Here is a 20210-nt window from a genome sequence, read left to right on the forward strand (position 1 = left end):
TTTTCAGGGTATGCTTGTTTTAAACCATAATTCTCTTAGATAAGACCTTGTTCATTTATTCATTCCCAAAAGAAATGGATAATAACCTAAGATTCCAGCCATCAGAGCACTGAAAGTTTTTAAAGCCTTTTAGTTTTCTGTAACTTCTCCTGTTAATTTTGGTATCTGTTGTTACTCTGTATAAAGTCCCTAAGTCATGGCATGGTATCAAACAGGATTGTTACTTGGCAAACAAAAAGTTTTATTTATTTATTATTATTGTTATTTTTTTTTCTGAGACGGAGTTTCGCTCTTGTTGCCCAGGTTGGAGTGCAGTGGCACAATCTCGGCTCACTGCAACCTCCGCCTCCGAGGTTCAAGCGATTCTCCTGCCTCAGCCTCCCGAGTATCTGGGATTACAGGCATGCACCACCATGCCCGGCTAATTTTGTATTTTTAGTAGAGATGGGGTTTCTCTGTGTTGGTCAGGCTGGTTTTGAACTCCTGACCTCAGGTGCTCCACCTGCCTCAGCCTCCCAAAGTAAAAGTTTTAGTTTTTGTATCTTTATGTATGGGATAACCCAACACATTTTGTTAAAAAGGACATTTTGAAAATCATTTCTGAAGCTGATAAAGGACATGTGGGAACCTGTCGCTTTGGGGATGTGTGGGTATGTGGAGCCCTGGAACTGTTCCGGGCTGGCTGTAGCACTGTCAGGGCACCTGTCAGGCCAGCAGTGAGTCTTGTGTGGGAACATGAGCTTGGGGTTCTTCTTTGTATCTCACTCTAGATGGGATGCATAAAACAAAACCTGAAATCATCAGATTTGCTGAAAATAACTAGAGTAGAATTTAAAACTTGAGTATGTTGAGGGAAGGAATATATATATATCTGGGAGAGAATGGATACGTTTTGTTTTTCTGAAATGGAATTAGAAAGATATTCAGTTGTCTTGTACATTCTGGCAAACATTGCAGTTTTGAGAGCCCTGTTTCTGCCTCGTATTATTTTCCACTGTGTGTCTGATTCTAGGAGCGTGAACAGGGAGACGAAGGTGAAGTTTGTGCACACCTCTGTCCATGGGGTGGGTCATAGCTTTGTGCAGTCAGCTTTCAAGGCTTTTGACCTTGTTCCTCCTGAGGCTGTTCCTGAACAGAAAGATCCGGATCCTGAGTTTCCAACAGTGAAATACCCGAATCCCGAAGAGGGGAAAGGTGTCTTGGTAACCTAATTTTTGTTTTAATTATGAAATCTGCTTTTATATTCAAAACTATTACTGTCAAGTAAAATACATTTTTATGTGTTTTCATTGTGCTGAAGAAAAACTAATTTCAGCATGGAAATATGTATATATGGCTGGGTGCAGCGTCTCATGTCTGTAATCCCAGCACTTTGGGAGACCAAGGCAGGCAGATCACTTGAGGTCAGGTGTTCGAGAACAGCCTGGCCAACATGGCAAAACCCTGTCTCTACTAAAAATACAAAAATTAGCTGGGTGTGGTGGTACATGCCTGTAATCCCAGCCACTTGGGAGGCAGAGGCACTAGAATTGTTTGAACCTGAGAGATGGAGGTTGCAGTGAGCTGAGATTGCACCACTGCACTCCAGCCTGGGTGACAGGGTGACAGAGCGAGACTCCGTCTCAAAAAAAAAAAAAAAAATAAGTATGTATATTTGTTAGTCATTAATTTCTTAAAGGATCTTTCAAATTAAACACCCCAGGATCAGGATATGAGAACTGAGCTCTAAATGGTGCTTCAAATTCAGTTAATTTAATTTAATTTAATTTGCCGTGTCTCCTTAATGCCAAAAAGAAGCAGTAATAGAGTGAAATTTTAGCAGGTTATGATTTTCATTTCTTGTCATTTTTCTGATATGAAGAAGTGTTGCTTACATTATGGTTTCTGTAGCATTTTTAAAGGTTGGGGTAGCAGTGGCATTCAGAGAATCAGTTTATTTTGTTTTATTTGTGAGGCTGATCACACAGCAGTGCCCCGAAATACCAGTCCAACCACAGACCTACTGGCACATGAGCAGCAGGCACACTGGTAGGCTTGGGTCACACACCGATGCTCCCATTATCTGACCTCTGACTTAGGAAGATACTATGTGACCAACCAAGACAAGCTGCAGCTTTTGTTTGCTAAATTTCACTTCTGGAGCTGGTCTTGGTTGGTCCTATATTATCTTTCTAAGAGGGGAAAGACCTCTTGAGTTCTTAAGGAACTGAATGTTTTTAAAGACTACCATATGCTCGATTCTTGATTAAATAATCTTTTATTTTCATATTCTTCTTCAGACTTTGTCTTTTGCTTTGGCTGACAAAACCAAGGCCAGAATTGTTTTAGCTAATGACCCGGATGCTGATAGACTTGCTGTGGCAGAAAAGCAAGACAGGTAAAATTAATTGTGATTACCTATATTATAGAACATATAAAGGATGATCTCTTCATTGGTAAAATGTTTCTGGGGAGACGGGACCTATTTGGAAACATTTCCCATTTATTTTGCAAATGATCATTTCACTGAACCTCCTGTAGAGTCTTCTAATGGAGAGCAAGATAGAGATCTAGTGTGGGGGGAGATTACGTGATTGGCAAGCATAATGCAGAGTAAATCAACCCAGTATAGATTTCAAATTGAAACTCCTATTTGGGAACTTCTCATTTTGTAATTGATTTTTTTATAAGTAATGTCTCAGTGTCTAATGAGGGTAAAGCACTTTGGTGCTAGCTGTGTGCTTCAGTATTTGCTGAGGGGTTTAGGAGGGAGCAGTACCTTCAAGGAGATGCTGAATGTAGTTTGGACAGACCAGGGAGGAATTCCTGTGGGGTATCGGCACAGTGTTTAAGACAAGTCTGACCAGAGAGTTTGGACAAAGGAGAAGTACGTGGGGCTAAAGTTGAAAGGTAGGCAGGGCCCAAGCAATTTTGGGCGTCAGGTAGCCTATGTGATGTTTTGGGGGCAGGAGGGTGCTGCTGCTGAAATGGTAGGGTTTTCAGATTGTGATAAAACAGGTTCCATTCTATATCAGTGTTGAGAAAGTTAAGCTAAGATGATACGTCCTGATAGGTGAGATTTACTTCTAGCCATCTGGACTGCCAAGAGAAGCAGAAATCGCACATCTTTTCTCTGATGTTCTGACCATTTAGGACCGAGCTTGATCTTAAGGGGTACTGAGCTGTCCCCTCTCAGAATCAGCAATACTGACCAGTCCAGAAATTGAGATAGCAAAACTTACTCTATATATGGGGGATCTTGCCAGCATATTTGTTATGTTTAAAACCAAAGGCTTTGCCAAAGATTAATATAGAGCCATTGTGTGTCATGTGTGACGTACTTATTTTATACAGTCTTCAAAGACAGGATGTCTGTTCAGGCAAACTGGCTGATATATATGGTAGCTGCTCAGATGTTTGTAAAATGGCAGTTACATTTCTGACCAGTTATTTAAAGATGATGAATAACAAGAACAGCCTTGCAGAAAATACTTAGAGGCGTTGTTTGCTAAATTGTTTTATCCCCATGACACTTTAGAGTCTTCCTTAAGATTATGGAAATGAATGGTTGTTGTTGTTTTTTTTTCTTTCAGTGGTGAATGGAGGGTGTTTTCAGGCAATGAGTTGGGGGCCCTCCTGGGCTGGTGGCTTTTTACATCTTGGAAAGAGAAGAACCAGGATCGCAGTGCTCTCAAAGACACGTACATGTTGTCCAGCACCGTCTCCTCCAAAATCTTGCGGGCCATTGCCTTAAAGGAAGGTTTTCATTTTGAGGTAGGGTGTTTCTGGGACTCACTCATTTTCCTTTCATCCGCTCTGTAGAAGATCTAAGGCATGTCTTTCTCTTTTGGATTATCCCTTTAGGAAACATTAACTGGCTTTAAGTGGATGGGAAACAGAGCCAAACAGCTAATAGACCAGGGGAAAACTGTTTTATTTGCATTTGAAGAAGCTATTGGTAAGAAGTGATCATGAACATTAAGGAATTGGTTACAAGGCAAAAGGAAAAGGTTTGGATTGGGATTCAAAGATCCACAGTGGAACACGGTTTATTTTGCCTCTCCAGCACTCAGGTTGAATGTCGAACTGTCCTACTCCAAAATTGACATCTCAGATGATTTACAGCAAAAAGGAATGTCTTAAAAACAACCAAGTCATTCATGTCAGAATCCTTTGCCTGGATAACTGAAAACAGTGATATTGTATGCTTGGCTGCCGGTACATGTATTTTGGGAGTTGTGATGTTTCCTCCACTGTGATGTTTAATATCCAGGCCTAAACTCTTTGGTATTTAATGTCCATCCTCCTCCAAAAGTGCTAATGAGGGTCTATGCTACGGTCTAGCCAGAGGAAAGGAGAAGGAAGGCATGGTTTGCTGCTGTCATCAGAATGATACTCACCCAAAAGGATGACCCAGGTCCAGCCAGAATGACAGAAAAACCCTTGTCCTAAACTGTCAGTATAAATGAACAGAAAGGAGAACTAGCTATAGAAATTTGAAACTCACATTGTACCAAACGTTTTTAGCTATTAATTTAGTAAAAACTATTATGCATTAGATTTATTTATATTCATTTGTATATTCTCTGCAACACTAACACCTGATTTAACTAATCAAAGCATAATCGCTCAGGTTCTGCTCTTTTATTGTCAGATTTGGCAGACTTGTCTTTCCGTAGCTTTTTATTTTAAGAAAGATTTTCTTTCATTTATCAAGTATTAATTGCATGTCTATTACTCAGTGACTCTAAAAGAAATGGATGGCACTGACCTTAGCCTACAGCAGCTTAGATAGATTTAGTTAAGTAATCACACACAAGAGTATAGGCCAGATGTCAAAATGAATAATGTAACTAACAAATACTATTGGGATTCAGAGAAGAAAGAGATATGTATTGACTAGGACAATTAGAAACAATTTCATGAGCTGGAAGGAGTTTCATGACTCTAGTGATTGAGCACCATGTGGCCAGGAGGGAAAATCTTGCAGGTTCTTCAGCAAATACTTCTTTAAGGCCTGCTATGGGCTAGGCACTGGGCTAAATTCCTAAACATAAGGTATTAATGAGAAACGTGCATACACACAACACTGTACAACCTCTAATATGCAATAGCCAGGATTCATACTCATATGTGGTTTGACACAGTATTGTATAGATGTATGTGTGATGTGTGTTTCTGCAGGATACATGTGCTGCCCTTTTGTTCTGGACAAAGATGGAGTCAGTGCCGCTGTCATAAGTGCAGAGTTGGCTAGCTTCCTAGCAACCAAGAATTTGTCTTTGTCTCAGCAACTAAAGGCCATTTATGTGGAGTAAGTTGTTATTGACTCTGTTGGATTGAAATAATATTTTGAAATGTTCTATTATATACTTGTGCATGAGATACTAATATCCTTTCTAATGCTCTTATTTTGGTGATGAATTCTATTTCTTATAAAAATTAAATAAAGCTGGGCACAGTGGCTCATGCCTGTAATCCCAGCACTTTGGGAAGCTGAGGCGGGTGGATCACCTGAGGTCAGGAGTTCGAGACCAGCCTGTCCAACATGGTGAAACCCCGTCTCCGCTAAACATACAAAAATTAGCTGGTTATGGTGGTGGGCACCTGTAATCCCAGCTACTCAGGAGGCTGAGGCAGGAGAATTGCTTGAACCTGGGAGGCAGAGGTTGCAGTGAGCCGAGATCGCGCCATTGCACTCCAGCCTGGGCGACAAGAGCTAAACTCTGTCTCAAAAAAAAAAAAAAAATTTAAAAAAACTAAAGAGATCACCTTTTCCTTTTGATACTTAACAACTTAGTAATTACTATTCCCGATCGCATTAATTCTTAACAAATGACAACATGAAAGAATGTGATTTTAAGTGTCCAATATCAAAAAAGATTGAATGTCTTCATAATACATCTATTCATTTTTTGTAGCAATTACTCAACTCTGCCTTGCCTGTGTAGTGCGTAAGCATCCAAAGATAATACAGAAATGTGTGTGACCTGGCTCTCTGTGCAAATGCAGGCGGAAGACCAGGCAGTCATTTGGTGATCCCTGGGGTAGATTGTTGGACCTCTTTTTTTTTTTTTTTTTTTTTTTGAGACGGGGTCTTGCTCTGTCACCAGGCTGGAGTGCAGTGGTGTGATCTCGGCTTACTGCAACCTCTGCCTCCTGGGTTCAAGCAATTCTCCTACCTCAGCCTCCCGGGTAACTGGGATTATAGGTGTCCCCACACCTGGCTGATTTTTGTATTTTTAGTAGAGTTAGGGGTTTCACCATATTGGCCAGGCTGGTCTCGAACGCCTAACCTCAGGTGATCCACCCATCTTGGCCTCCCAAAGTGCTGGGATTACAGGCGTGAGCCACTGTGCCTGGCCTGGACCTCTGTTTTAATGGTCTTTTAAAAATTATTCCTTTGGCGTCAGTTTTGGCTGTTACATTTATTTTATTATTTATTTTATTTTATTTTATTTTTTGAGATGGAGTCTCTCGTTGCCCAGGCTAGAGTGCAGTGGCACAATCTTGGCTCACTGAATCCTCCACCTCCTGGGTTCAAGCGATTCTCCTGCTGCAGCCTCTGGAGTAGCTGGGACTACAGGTGCCTGTCACCATACCCGGCTAATTTTTGTATTTTTAGTAAAGACGAGGTTTCTCCATGTTGGCCAGGTTGGTCTCAAACTCCTGACCTCAGGTGATCTGCCCGCCTCGACCTTACAAAGTGCTGGGATTACAGGCGTGACCCACCGCACCCAGCCATATTTATTTTAGAATACACTGGTTGGTACATGTTCTTTGTCCACCCTACAAAATTATTTGTTCCTCATGTGCATGAATTTGTATTTGTTTGATAGGTATGGCTACCATATTACTAAAGCTTCCTATTTTATCTGCCATGATCAAGACACCATTAAGAAATTATTTGAAAACCTCAGAAACTACGATGGAAAAAATAATTATCCAAAAGCTTGTGGCAAATTTGAAATTTCTGCCATTAGGGACCTTACAACTGGCTATGATGATAGCCAACCTGATAAAAAAGCTGTAAGTAATGTCTTCTCTTTTCAACTAACCTCTTTTCTATTTACCTTTTAAAATAATTTGAATAAATTATTTAACCATACAATTAATTGAAGCTGATTTTAGGCACTTAGGCATGATTATAAATAAGCTATAAAAAATATATGGAAGCCGGATGTGGTGGCTCATGCCTGTAATTCCAGCACTTTGGGAGGTTGAGGTGGGCAAATCACTTGAGATCAGGAGTTCGAGACCAGCCTGGCCAACATGGCAAAACCCGGTCTCTATTAAAAAATACAAAAATTAGCCGGGCGTGGTAAGTTAAAAACCACAGGCTAGAACTAAAAGAGATTCTACTAGGCTGGGAGTGGTGGCTCACACCTGTAATCCCAGCACTTTGGGAGGCCGAGGCAGGTGGATCACTTGAGGTCAGGAGTTCAAGACCAGCCTGGCCAACATGGTGAAACCCCATCTCTACTAAAAATACAAAAATTAGCCAGGTATGGTGGCTCATACCTATAATCCCAGCTACTCAGGAGGGTGAAGCAAGAGAACTGCTTGAACCCGGGAGGCAGAAGTTGCAGTGAGCTGAGATTGCACCACAACACTTTAGCCTGGGTGACAGAGCAAGACTTCATCTCAAAAAAAAAAAAAAAGAGGAACTAGTCATCAAAGCCTGTGTGGTCATTTAGCACCTTAGGCAATAAGTGATCAGAAGTGTGGAACCTGTCTGTGGACACAGAGCTTAGTTGGTGGTGGTCCAGGGAGAATCTGGGTTTTCTGTCTCAGGATCCAGCATTCTCTCCCTGTCAGGAGTTCTCACACTTGCAGGAGCATCAGTAACCAAGAAGGCTGGGGAAACAGAGTGCTGGAGCCCACACCTAGACTTTCCGATTCAGTAGGTCTGGGGTAGGAGCCAAAAATGTTCATTTCCAGCAAGGTCCCAGGTGGTACTGATGCAACTGGTTCTCACTTTGAGAACCACTGTTTGTTTGCTAGTTAGTTTACTCTGTTCTCTGAGTGTATGGGAGCTGTTGGCTGTAAAGCCTGAGTTTGCATTCTTTACACCAAGCAGATCTTTCACTGGAGACAAAAGAAGACACAAAGGTAGCAGAAGAGTGTTGCTTTCTATGTCAGGGGGTTGGGGGAGGAAAGTTAAGAATATCCTTATGAGATGTTAGGCACGTTCTTTGATATTTACTTTGTTCTATTTTTCATTTTCATCTGCACACAGCATATTTTTAAAATAGAAATAGTATGAAAACGCTTATGATGAAACGTGGCAGTCCCACCCCTGCCACCTCATTGCCATGCCACCAAGACTAGATTTGTAAATCATGTGCTCATATAGTGATGTTTTGATATACCAGTTTTACAATTTGTTGACTTTCTATTTTTGAGATAAAGATTTAGTTCTTATGCTTTCTACATTCAATAATTCTCTTCTCCCCATCCTCACAGTACGTTTATGCCACAGCTTTTGGTTAAATCAGATTCCGTGCTTTTATTATTATGACTAGTAACTGCTGTTGCCTGCTAGCTAAGTAGTGTATTTTGATTAGGTTTCCCTAATTTGTATAGAGAATTGTATCTCCTGTACCTTTTGTTTGTTTGTTTTCTTTTTTTTTTTTTTGGAGACAGGGTCTTGCTGTGTGACTTAGTCACTTAGGCTGGAGTGAATGGCATGATCACAGCTCCCTGTAGCTTTGACCTCCCAGGCTCAAGTGATCCTCCCACCTCACCCTCCTGAGTAGCTAGGACCAAGGGTATGCCATCATGCCCAGCTCTTTTTTCTTTGGAGGGACGAGTCTCTCCCTAGGTTTCCCAGGCAGGTCTCAAGTGATCCTCCTGCCTTAGCCTCCCAAAGTACTGGGATTATAGGCGTAAGCTACTGCGCCTGCCTTAATTCATGTAGTAATAGTTGCTTTGTTCTTCCATTTGCCTGGATTTCTATGTACCTGTCAGCAGTTTTTCCCAAATCCTTCAAATGCCTCTCAGTAGGGTTTTCCTGGTCCATGTCCAATGGCCGCCCTCCTGGTTCCTCCACCTGGGCTGGGCCAGCTGCTTTCTGGGTTGGGTGCACAGCTGTCATCCTGGGAATGCCCTTCTCCAGGATTGAGTCCCTTGCTCCTAGACCTCATGGCTTCCTCTTTCTATATTTATTTTCCTAGATCACATCCTCTAATAGCTTTCTGAGAACAAGTAATTGGGTGGTAAGTTTTTGGTGGCATTTAGGTCTGAAAATGTCTTATTCTGTCCTCACACTTCACTGACTCACAGTTTTGAAAGCATTGCTCCATTATTGTTGGGCTTCCAGCATTGCTGTTGAGCCTCCAATCCTTCCTTTTTCAGCAGATAGTTAAGGCCTACTGTATGCTGCATCTAAGGTTATTGATGCCATACTTATTCAGTCCTTTCCATGCAACTTGTTTTGTTTGTTTTTTTCCTCTGGGAAGATTTTAGGAACTTTTCTCTAAACTTCAGGTTCTAAAATTTCACAGTGATATGCTATAGTATGGGTCCCTTTTTATTCATGTTTCTGGATACTTGGTCTGTAGAATCATTTATTTTAGTTCTGAGAAGTTTTCTTGATTATGTATCAAGAAACGGAGCTAATTGGTTATTTTTTAAAATAATCACCTCCCCTGCATTTTCAGTTTTTTGTTTCTTGAAGAGCTCTTAGATGCTGGCTTTCCAAGACTGATGTTCTACTTTTCTTGTTTCTTTCTTTCTTCTTCTGTTTTTTTGGGAGATTTCCTTAGCTTTAGCTTTCAGTGCCTCTGTTGGCTGTTTCAGTTATAACTAATTTATTAAAAATAGTGTCCTGTTGAAACAGGGTCTTGCTCTTTCACCCAAGCTGGAGTGCAGTGACATGATCATAGCTCACTGCAGCCTTGATCTCCTGGGCTCAAGAAATCCTCCTGCTTCAGCCTCCTGAGTAGCTGGGACTACAGGTGTGTGCCACCATGCCCGGCTAAGGTTTTTTAGTTTAGTAGAGACAGGATCTTGCTGTGTTGCCCAGGGTGATATTCCTTTTTTTTTTTTTTTTAAATGTAAACAATATCTTACCTCTCTAAGGATTATAGACCTAATTATAGTTTTTTAAAAATATATGTCTTCTTTTTCTGCTACATTCTCTTTATTTCCACCAAGTTCTTTTTATTCTGTTTGTTTTGGACTTTGTCTTTTACATGATGTCTTTCCCCAAAAGTCTGATGATCCTTAATTTTCCTTTGGGCACCTAAGAACTGATTGGAAGCTCTGTGTACATATGCAGATCAAATGACATACTTCTCTCAGAGGATATTGGTAGCAAGTTAACTTTATAAGGGGATCCCCCTGATTTAATGAGACCTTAATCACCTACCCAAGGATGATAAGATGAGATGCCAAGGCCCTGGAGGCATGACTGGGGCGGAGCTGGGGGTGTCAGCCTGAGGGCTTCTACTTGATCCCTCTGTTTTCATCATGCCTTGCCCAGGTTCCCCAACTCCTGAATGTTTCTGATTTAATCTCCAGAGAATTTAAACCATCTCCTGCAGAAATGTAGAAGAGGTGGTTCTGTGACGGTGTGGGCTCAGGGCAAGGAACCGGGAGGGTCTAAGAACTTCTTTCAAACCCTGTTCCTGCTTTCCACCCCTGCCTCACATCTGCCTTTTGCAGTACCTGGTGCCTCTGGTTCTTGAGCTTGGCCAGGATTTTGCAGAGCACCTTGCCTCAGTTCTCATCCATGTCTCCTTCCGCAGGCACTCAGATTTCATTCTCTGGGTCCCACCAGACCAGTTCTGTGCCTCCATCTGTTTACTGACTTGTGCGATCGGTTGGCAGCCCCATCAGCTGCTACCTCCTCTTTGTCTCTTTGCCCATGTGTTTATGCTATTTAAAGTACCTCTGTAATTTTAATGGAGTTTTGAGACCTATCAAATATAAATATACCATTTCCTCAAGACCATTTTTCTTTTCTAACCAGTAAATTTATATGGCATTTATTTTTTCTTACAGAAGCTTCCTTTTTTTTTCTTTTTCTTTTCTTTTTTTGGAGGCATAGTTTCACTCTGTTACCCAGGCTGGAGTGCAGTGGCGCAATCTCGGCTCACTGCAACCTCTGCCTCCCGGGTTCAAGTGATTCTCCTGCATCAGCTTCCTGAGTAGCTGAGATTACAGGCACCCGCCACCACGCCTGGCTAATTTTTGTATTTTTAGTAGAGACGGGGTTTTGCCATGTTGGCCAGGCTTGTCTCCAACTCCTGGCCTCATGTGATCCACCCTCCTCGGCCTCCCAAAGTGCAAACTGCTGGTATTACAGGCATGAGCCACCGCGCCCAGCCTGGAAGCTTTATTTAAAAAAAAAACAAAAAAAAACTCCTTATGGAATTTTCTTTGCAAAGATTCACTTTATAACAGTAAATATAATCTAGTTTGGGGTTTTTTTTTTGTAGTGTATTAATCTGTTTAAGTCAATATCTTGTGAAATGATGTGTTTTAATAAAACTTTAATAACTTCAATAGAACTAGGGAAGTAAAAGCTAATACACAAAGTTACTTAATTTTCTTTATTTAAAATTAATTTAGTTATGTTAATTCACAAATAAAAATTGTATACATTTATGATGTACAATCCGATGTTTTAAAATGTATACATTGTGATAGCTAAAATCAAGTTAATTAGAATGTGTTACCTCACATATTTATCATGTATTTGTAGTGAGAACACTTAAAATCTACTCTCTTAGCAATTTTCAAGTATACAATGCATCATTATTAACTATAGTCACCGTATTGTACAATAGATCTCTTGAACTTCTCTTCTGTCTAGCTGAAACTTTATGCCCTTTGACAAGCATGTCCCCAAACTCCCCCTCCCTTATCCCCACCCTTCCCCAGTCAGCCCCTGGTAACCACTATTCTGCTCTCTGCCTCTGTGAGTTCAGCCTTTTCGGATTCCACATATAGGTGAGATCATGCGGTATTTGTCTTTCTATGCCTGGCTTATTTCACTCAACATAATGTCTTCCAGGTTCATCCATATTGTTGCAAATGACAGGATTTCCTTCTCTTTTAAGGCTGAATAGTATTCCATATAGTAGACCACATATTCATAAATTACTATCATTTAGTATTTCATTCATGTGGAGTACATTTTCTGATTTCCTCCAAAATGTTTTTCTTTTCTAACCAATAGATTTGTTTGGCATTTATTTTCTTACTTATGCAAGGGAAGATATTGGTTAGGCCAGAATGTTACTATTTAAATTTATAATGTGTGCATTAATTCCTAGGTTCTTCCCACTAGTAAAAGCAGCCAAATGATCACCTTCACCTTTGCTAATGGAGGCGTGGCCACCATGCGCACCAGTGGGACAGAGCCCAAAATCAAGTACTATGCAGAGCTGTGTGCCCCACCTGGGAACAGGTATGATGTGGATGGCAGCTGGTGTGATTTTTACTCCCCAGACTTCCTAACTGGTTCTATTCAAATGCCAAGTGAAATGTTCCATCTTTCTAATAGGTAATTTAATTAGAAATGCTGTTTCAGAACCTGCACTAATATTTTGATATTAACAGTCAGTCTCAGCATCCAGGGAAAAGCTTACTTTTTACTTTCTTACTTTTGTCCTAAATTTCTTTGTATGGGAAAATTTTATCCTTATTTCAGTATAGTAGTAAAAGTGCCTTTTTCTAAACACTTTTCATTGGTAGCTAACACCAGTGAGATTTTCTCTTTTTCTCAAACTTCAGTCTTCCCATGTCTCTGATAAAATAAATTATAATCCGGGCCGGGCGCGGTGGCTTACGCCTGTAATCCCAGCACTTTGGGAGGCCGAGGCAGGCGGATCACGAGGTCAGAAGATCGAGACCATCCTGGCTAACATGGTGAAACCCCATCTCTACTAAAAACACAAAAAATTAGCCGGGCGCGGTGGGGGATGCCTGTAGTCCCAGCTACTCGGGAGCCTGAGGCAGGAGAATGGTATGAACCTGGGAGGCGGAGCTTGCAGTGAGCCGAGACCGCACCACTGCACTCCAGCCTGGGCGACAGAGCGAGACTCCATCTCCAACAAATAAATAAATAAATAAATTATAATCCATTCCACATGCACTCAAGAAATATCTTTGAGTACCCATTGTAGACAGGTCTGTGCTGGGTTCTGGAGGGGGCGCAGAGAGCCTCATCAGAGAGAGTCCTTGCTGCCAAAGAACTGATGGGCTGGTAGCTTCAGGTTCAAGTTTCTGTGACCTCAAAAAAGTGTTTGAGTTGGTCACTCTGTAACAACTTAACATTTTGCACCTTAACAAGCTCAGCGCTGTCCTTAGTGTGTGTAAGTGTGATACTGCATGCCTATCCAACATGCCATTAACCAGCATTTCCCTATTCAGAATACAGTTGAAAATCAGAAAAGTTTTTGTGAAAGGTGAATTAAGTCAGTGCTGTCCGACAGAACTAAAATGCAATCCACAGATGCAATTTTGATTTTCTACTTGTCACCTTTTAAAAGCGTAAAAAGAAACAGGTGAAATTAATTTCAATAATGTGTTTTACTTAACCTAGTATATCCAAAAATTATTACAACATATAATCAGTATAAATACTATTAATGAGATGTTTTACATTCTTTTTTTTTCCTTTGGAAAAAAGTCCTCAAAATTGATTCAGTAATTTTATACTTACAGCATATCTCAATTTGAATGCTCCATTTTTATCAGAAATGCTTGATCTGTAGAGTTAATAAAATTTAGATTAGACAAAGTAGATTTTAATACCCGGATTATTCCAAACATACTTGTTTTCTAATAACTGAATCAAGTATCAGTTTTAAAACTTGAACTCAATTAACTCAACTTCATAAAATTAAAAATTTAGTTTCTCAGTGGCGCTTGCCACATTTCAAGTTCTTAGTAGCCACATGTGTCTAATGGCCGCTGTAGTAAACAGCACCCGTCTAGGTAATTGTGACAACATAGACAAACCAAAGCTTTGCTCATAGAAGAGTTTTTCCAGCCTTGTGAATCAAACTTGTGCAAATAAAAGCAGATGAAAATTCCTGAGCATCTTAAATTGCCAAGCTAGTAGCAGATTAAATGTAGCAAATTAGAGGAATGGGGAATTATAACAAACTTTTCTTAGGCAAGGAGAAGTGACTGCTGATAGCAAGAAAGGAAATATTAAAACAAAACAAAACTATAAAACGTGAACACAAGGACTTAGAAAGCTCACCACTCCATGAGTTTATCATGAGGGAAATAGCATTCTACACCCAAGTGAGCCCAGAATACAGCTCCACTCCAACACAGTCATGCTTATGGCTCTCAAATGTCAAGATGTTCAATAAAGAGATATTTAAGAAGTCATGGGACTATGTAATATATTTTCACTATGGATTCCCATTCAAAACCTTTTTGTGCTTAAAGTGCAAAAACTCAACTATTAAGTGAACATATAAAAGCTCATTTTCTAAGAATTCTGGATTACCAATATTTTATTGTAATATTATGCAAGAATCTTGTTTTCGTGTGCATTGGATAGTAAGCTCTTTGCTGCTATATTGCATATAGTTTTTTGTAAACATTTCTTTCTAATTCTTGCTTATTTAGTGTTTTCTTATTTCTATATTTCATTCTTTTAAAAAGAAATGGACAGTCCAACTAAACAGTCCAACTTAAGGATCTGTTTTTTCCGTATCTTGTCCTTTCCTTTTCATTATCTGATGAAAATACATCTTATATTTCGGAAAGCTTTCCTTTGTAATGATAACACTATTTAAATGTTTAAGGCTTTATGGTATTAACATTTTTCACATGGCTTATTGAGTGGACTTAAATTCAAATATTAGCTTATAAATTAGTGAAAAAAACCTTGAAAATTTGTCCTTTTATTATATGCATTGAAACGTTGCTTCCATTTATTAAATGGGACATTAAGCGCTATGTCAGTAGATGGATATGTGGTCAGGGCTTAAGCAAGGCACCAGCATACCTAACGTACAACAGCAATAAAGTTTTTTTTGTTTTGTTTTTTGTTTTTTTTTTAAGACAAGGTCTCTCTCTGTTGCCCAGGCTGGAGTGCAATGGTGGAATCTTAGCTCACTGCAACCTCTGCCTCCTGGGTTCAAGCGATTCTTGTGCCTCAGCCTCCTGAGTAGCTAAGATTACAGATATGCACCACCACACCCAGCTAATTTTTTGGTTTTTTTTTTTTTTTTTTTAGTAGAGACAAGGTTTCATCATGTCGGTCAGGCTGGGCTCGAACTCCTGGCCTCAAGTGATCTGCCAGCCTCAGCCTCCCAAAGTGTTGGGATTACAGGCGTGAGCCACTGCACCAGGCTAGCAATAATGTCTTCACTAAGATTTCCTTCTTTCCTGCAAAGCTTAAATATTGTTAATATGCTTTATGTCATAAATTTCAATTATTCATACAATTTCATGGCCTTCTAATCAACTAAAATGGAAAATCCTTTTCAAGTATGTGCTGCTTTAAAAATATATTTTTGTCAGGGGAGATGTCCTTAGTTTTGTCCAACTTTTTTATTTTGAACAGTTTCAAACCTACAGAAATGTTGGAATAAGAATGCAGTGAATACCCACACACCCTTCACTTAGACCAAACTTTTTATGTAAAGAGCCAGATAGTAAATATTTTAGGATTTGCAGACATGTGGTTTCTGTCACCACTACTCAGCTCTGCTAATGTAGTAAGAAAGCAGCCATATGCATAAAGGAATGGGCATGGCTGTGTTCCAGTAAAACTACATGAACCACAGTTTGTTGACCCCAATCCAGACTGAGCAATTGCTAACATTTTGCAATATTTGCTCTCTCACCATATATGTTATATATTTGAGATTTTTCTGTACCATTTGAAACACTCTGTGATACTTCATGACACATCATAAGACTTCATGATGCTTCACTCCTGATATTTCAGTATGCATCTCTTAAGAACACTCTCTTAATATTAAGGCAAATAGATAATAATGGTACTAGGCAGGTTTCCAGTGGACCAACAGAAGCAGTAGAATGTATCTATTAAGAGATTGTTTGCAAGGAATCAACTTGTGCAATTGATTGTAGGGGCCAGCTCGGCAAGTCTGAAATCTGCAGGGCAGGCTGTCCAGAAAGGGAGCCTGGAATTCTTGGGCATGGGTTAAAGTTACAGTCTACAGGTGGAATTCTTCAGGAAAACCTCAGTTCCATTCCTGATGCCTTTCAGATAGAATCTAGCCCATCCACATTGTCTAGGATAATCTCCTTTACTTAAAATCAACTGATGATAGATATTAATCACACCTACAAGATACCTTCACAGCATCACAACATTAGTGTTTGAATAACTGGAGACACTATCCTAGCCAAATTGACACCTAAATCCCCAAAAGTCCCCAAAATAGCTGTTTTCTCCCAATTTATAATCAAATCAAGAACACTGCATTGTATTTACTTGTTGTTTAGCTTAAATGTTTTTTCATGGTGATTAGAGAAAAATGATACTTTCCTAAACATTCTGATAAAGAGATCCATTTAGATTCTTTTCAGAAACAGGAATTCCTAACCCTGACTTAAATGATTATAGGATGTGTCCTGTTATTTTTAAAGATGTTATGAAATATTCTCAAGCATTAATTTAACAAATGGAACAGTTATCGATTAGGATGGAGAATAGTAACACAAAATTTTTGTTTTAGGAATTGTACCACTAAATCTTACACGGTGGTACTGATTTCTTTTTCACACATAAAATGCAATATCAAAAACATATCACTGCATACATGAATCATAATGTTCACTCATGTCATGATTAAGAAATAAATTTGAATAATAAATTAGTAATCAGTAAATTCACCAAGTTTTAGTTTTAAGTATACTTTAAAAAATGATTAGCTTACATGCCTTCCTGAGAACTGTTATTTTCTTCAAAGCACATTTATGGAGAAGGAAAAGAAAACTGATATAGTTCATATGTACTTAAAAAGCATAATTACTTTATATGTTGCCAGTAGGGATAAAAATAATTATAATGATAGCTACATTTATTGAGGTCTTTGGGCCAGGTTCAGTGCTAATTGCTTTATATAATTTATTGCAATCTGTACAGAAACTCTCTTGAGAAGATAAAGTCTTTATCCCAATTTTACAAATGAGGAATCTGGGCCTTACGGAGGCCAAGCCACTTGCCCAAGGGCACAGAGCTAGTAAGTATAGAGCCAGAATTAATGTCTGCAATGAAATGGATTGCTTTAGCTATTACAGTACTGTTTAGCTATTACAATGTTGAAATGATTTTAACTAATTATAGGGATTTCCATTAAAATAAACTCTGCACATATTAAAGATGGTATGAAGAGTATGAAGTAATGGAAAGTACAAAGGATTTAGTTTTTTAAATTTAGCTTTTTGGTGTTAAGTACTTACAGTACTCACACTAGGCTACTTAAGATGCTGGAAACCTCTTTAACTGCAAGTCAGCTGTATCTGTTACTTAACCTTTCAAATGTATGTATATAAATGAGTGTTGCCCACAGCCCTGAAAACTTGATTTTCTTAAAGGGATTTGTCTCCCCAGATTCTTGTTTATACTTTAGTTGTGACTCTTTGGTTCAAGAAATAGATTCATTATGATATGACCACAGGGATCTGATTTCTTGGTGTTTGACTCCTCAAACCCACCCAGAGGCTCCCTATTGCTGTTCATTCTAGGAAGGCTTTATAGACAAGGCTGGAGCTTAGGTGCCAGTAGTTTGAGGGCAGACGTCATCATGAATGTCTGTATTCTGGGAGACTGAGGAGTTAACAGAGATGTTGTTTATAAAAGTTTAGCAGGATTTAATGGCAACTGACATGAAAGCTTTCTCTACACCCTTAGGTACAAATATTACAGATCTTTTAGGGATGCTAGGCCAAAAATTGTGTTTCTTACAAAGTCTTATGAGAAGAGCAAAGGATAACTTTGTTTATAGTTCAGACATTGGAAAAATCTTTGGGAAAAATAATGCATATTGTCTCATGGGGTGTTTTGTCTAAGTCAATAGATGTGTTCCATGCTTAAGTCTCTGGAGTTCTCTTTTTTTCCTATTTAGTCCTCTTCTTAAGGTTATATTTTCATGTCACTTGGTCAGTGGGGGAGAGCATTTAAACTGTGCTTTGGAATAATCCTTTGACCTGGATTTTTTTCCCCCTTATTTTCCAGTGATCCTGAGCAGCTGAAGAAGGAACTGAATGAACTGGTCAGTGCTATTGAAGAACATTTTTTCCAGCCACAGAAGTACAATCTGCAGCCAAAAGCAGACTAGAATAGTCCAGCCTTGGGTATACTTGCATTTACCTACAATTAAGCTGGGTTTAACTTGTTAAGCAATATTTTTAAGGGCCAAATGATTCAAAATATCACAGGTATTTATGTGTTTTACAAAGACCTACATTCCTCATTGTTTCACGTTTGACCTTTAAGGTGAAAAAAGAAAAATGGCCAAACCCAACAAACTAACATTCCTACTAAAAAGTTGAGCTTGGACATATTTTGAATTTTTGTAAGTGAAGATTTTTAAACTGACTAACTTAAAAAAATAGATTGTAATTGATGTGCCTTAATTTGCATAAATCATAAATGTATGTCCTCTCTGTAATTGTTTTAATGTGTGCTTGAAATATCCAGAAAACCTATGGAGTTAGTAAATTCTGGACTGTCATATGTAGGATAGCCACTTTTTAGGTATATGTACATTTATATTTCTATCAATTCCTTAGAAAGTAAAATAAATGAATAGATCAAATGTTGTGTTCATGTTTGGGGAAAATATAATTTGCAGAAACCTATGAAGTAGAGCAAAGATGCTTTAAAAAGATAATTTTTTTTGAACTAAATTTTTTTAGTTCTAATAATGCACATAGGATATTAGTACATCGTACATGTGCTAGGAAAAAACAGCTTCAGTGTCTTTGTTCAATGTGTTGAAACTCATCTTTTTAAATCTTGAAAAACCAATTGTTTACTTGAAACTTGAAAGTAGCGTATTTTTCTGTTTTTTTGTTTGTTTGTTCGTTTGTATTAGCACAATTTAATGTAATTCCTGGTTTGGAGGCAGCAAGACCTATGAGCAAGAACTATTTACTTGACCCTCGTTTTTTTCTCTTGTTCTTGTGTGGTCTGAAATCTAAAACTAGACTTTATTATGATAGATTTCCTATAAGCCAATTTCTAATAACAAATAGATTTTTTATTTAATCTGTACCTTCTATCTTCTCATAATTCGTGGTCTTACAGCCTTCCAAAATAACTCCAGTTGGGCACCCATGAGCTAGGACCAAACTTTCTTTATATACTTTATATATTTTACATTATTTCTGATTTTTAAAGCAAATGATTGCCATTATGATTACACTCAACCTAAATAGTTATGAACAGTTTCAGAACAATGAAAAATTACAATAGTATGTGATAGTATTGTAACTATTTTTCTATTTTAGTCATATGTCGCTTATATCCTACCAGAACTCTTAAATCTATAATATTCAATATATTCTACAAACTGCTTTATTGTAGAAGCCATATTTATGTTTATTTTATAATGTTTTCTAGTGTCAAACTGTACTGTGGAGAAAAGAAATGTTAGATCTGTGTTCTGTCTGCATTTTTTTTGAGCACATACCCTTCACCCTCTCATGGAGTTTGTTTCTGGAAATACGAAGTTGATTGTGACCCAATCCTGCTATGATGGAACTCAGTCTGATTGGAGGGCTAATAAGTAACAGCAATACTTACAAATTCTATCACAGTGCTTTTTACAAGTATTCAGCGTTCAGAAATCTGAGGGAGGGATTCATGCTGCCCAAAGAAAGCCTCATAGATGAGGTGCTGAATGAGATGCTTCACCCTTAGGGATGAGGAGCAGCTGAAGATGGGAAAGAAAGACTTCCAAGCAGAGAGCACAGCACGGACAAAAATGTGGAGGCTGTAGCAAGTGGGGGTAGGGGAAGCAAGGGGAGATGACGAAAACAGAAGCCAAGATGGAAACTTTAGAATGCATCCCACCTCTCTACCACTCACATGAGCAGATGATTTCACTGGACCTAGAGGGGATGCGCCCGAACTCTATTTGTCGCCCGTATTTCTAAGAAATAGCTCATCCTGGCTGTTCATTAGGTATTTCTCAACTTCTTCCTGCTATGGAATGTAGGGTAGCCCACCTGCTGCATAAAGCTGGCAACAATAAGGCCACTGGGTTTTAATCTTG

General features: G+C 38.9%; 1 protein-coding gene across 2 annotated transcripts in view; it reads left to right on the plus strand.

Annotated features, from left to right (window-relative positions):
- Positions 1-19595, plus strand: part of PGM2 (phosphoglucomutase 2) — a 36549-nt gene extending 16954 nt beyond the window's left edge. For both annotated transcript variants that reach the window (XM_019025926.3, XM_019025927.3), the window contains exons 7-14: positions 1013-1202; positions 2280-2377; positions 3573-3753; positions 3844-3937; positions 5164-5293; positions 6819-7008; positions 12264-12397; positions 18167-19595. In XM_019025926.3, coding sequence (XP_018881471.3) covers positions 1013-1202; positions 2280-2377; positions 3573-3753; positions 3844-3937; positions 5164-5293; positions 6819-7008; positions 12264-12397; positions 18167-18269 — 1120 coding nt within the window. In that variant the 3' untranslated portion in view covers positions 18270-19595. The remainder of the gene's footprint in view (positions 1-1012; positions 1203-2279; positions 2378-3572; positions 3754-3843; positions 3938-5163; positions 5294-6818; positions 7009-12263; positions 12398-18166) is intronic.
- Positions 19596-20210: the final 615 nt, after the last annotated feature.

This window comes from Gorilla gorilla, chromosome 3, assembly GCF_029281585.2.
Source record: "Gorilla gorilla gorilla isolate KB3781 chromosome 3, NHGRI_mGorGor1-v2.1_pri, whole genome shotgun sequence".
In the NCBI taxonomy this organism is placed as follows: domain Eukaryota; kingdom Metazoa; phylum Chordata; class Mammalia; order Primates; family Hominidae; genus Gorilla; species Gorilla gorilla.